General features: G+C 61.2%; 1 protein-coding gene across 1 annotated transcript; it reads left to right on the top strand.

Moving 5' to 3' along the window:
• Window positions 1-864: 864 nt before the first annotated feature.
• Window positions 865-1,380, top strand: LOC119586193 (one cut domain family member 3-like; the record flags this gene model as incomplete). The annotated part of the gene is given in 1 exon segment (XM_037934895.1): window positions 865-1,380. A coding segment is annotated over 1 exon segment (353 nt), but the record flags the coding sequence as incomplete, so codon positions are not given.

Here is a 1,380-nt window from a genome sequence, read left to right as displayed (position 1 = left end):
AGTCCTCACTTTCCTATTTACTTTTGGCTTTCAAGGGCACACTGACTGACACTCTTAAACATTTATGTATTTATAACGATTTGTCTGGGGTGTTGGGAAAAGTCATGAAAAATGACAATTTGTTGGCGGCAGTTTTCGGGATTTTTTCTTCCTTTTTCTTGAAGCGGCAGATGAAAAATGTCTTCGCTGTTTGTCTCTCGTGCCCCTTGGAGACACCCTGGCTGTTGACGGAGACCAGTTTCAGGGACCTCGCATGTTCAAAGCCACATATGTTTCAGGAGGACAACTACAAGGGACGAGGCATTATGCGGATCGAGGCTTTTTGAGTTACCCCGATAAACGTGGATGTTGATCCCACTGCTTGGGGATGTAGACGAGGCTGGGAGCCGAGCGGGTGGGCACAGGCGGAGGAAGTTTCTGGATGCTCTCCACGTGGCGGGGCAGCGTTGTCCCGCTTCGCCCTCCGCCTCGGCCGCCATTCATGCGCTCATGAGGACGACTCGCCGATCGCCGGGGCCTCCAGCCATGGCCTGAGGACTCCGTCTGCCTGTGCATCCGTTCATACGGGTAGGGTGCGGTGGGCGGGGCGTCGGTGCTGTAAAAATACCTGTCGTTTGGCAATGTTTAGGACAAATGCGCAGCGTGGGCACCGGTGCCAGCTCTGTGAAGGTCATACCCAGCGCCCGAGAGAGGCTGCCGCGCCCAGTTTGCTCTGGCACCAGTTGTCGCCGCCGCCCCCCGCGCCTCGGCTCCGCCTGACTCCAGTCCACGCCGCGCCCGCCCTGCACGCCCTGCTCCCGCGTCGGGGCGCCGTCGCTTCTGAAGCCCAAGGATATAGTCGCACGCGTCGTGAAACTCGGAAACAGGAAAATACCGATCGGGGCGCCATGGTGCACCCGCCTTGAAGGGGGAAGTGATGAGGGTTGTGCTTTGCGGTTGAGATTGTCGTGGCAGTGTATTAGTGCAGTTCAGGAGCCAGTGTGCCACGGATGGTTGAGTGTGCAAGTGCGCAAGGAGTGGCGCTGTGATGGAGGGGCCGCATGTGGTCCGCCCCTTACGCCCTGCGCAGTGCCACGCCTCTCTGTTTGACCAGCTGGGCGGCGTGTTCGAGGCGCAGCCGTCGCGCTCGTACTCGGGGGACGACGTGGAGCCCGAGAGCCGCGCTGAGGGGAACCCCCTCAAGCGCTCCTGGTCCTTCGACGAGCGGAAGTTCGGCCAGCTGGCCCACGGCGGCGGCGATGCCCGCGAGCGAGGCCCCGACGCCCACGCCGCCCACCACCCGCGGGCTGCCATGATGCCGCCGCCGCCGCCCCTCGACCAGGACACGCGCCGTCAGCTGGACGAGTTCGAGGAAGTGATCTCGCGCATGGAGACCATGAA

The sequence above is a fragment of the Penaeus monodon genome, chromosome 21 (assembly GCF_015228065.2).
Source record: "Penaeus monodon isolate SGIC_2016 chromosome 21, NSTDA_Pmon_1, whole genome shotgun sequence".
Classification (NCBI taxonomy): Eukaryota; Metazoa; Arthropoda; class Malacostraca; order Decapoda; family Penaeidae; genus Penaeus; species Penaeus monodon.
The sequence above is the reverse complement of the archived record's forward strand: the minus strand, read 5'-3'. Positions and strand labels throughout refer to the sequence as shown.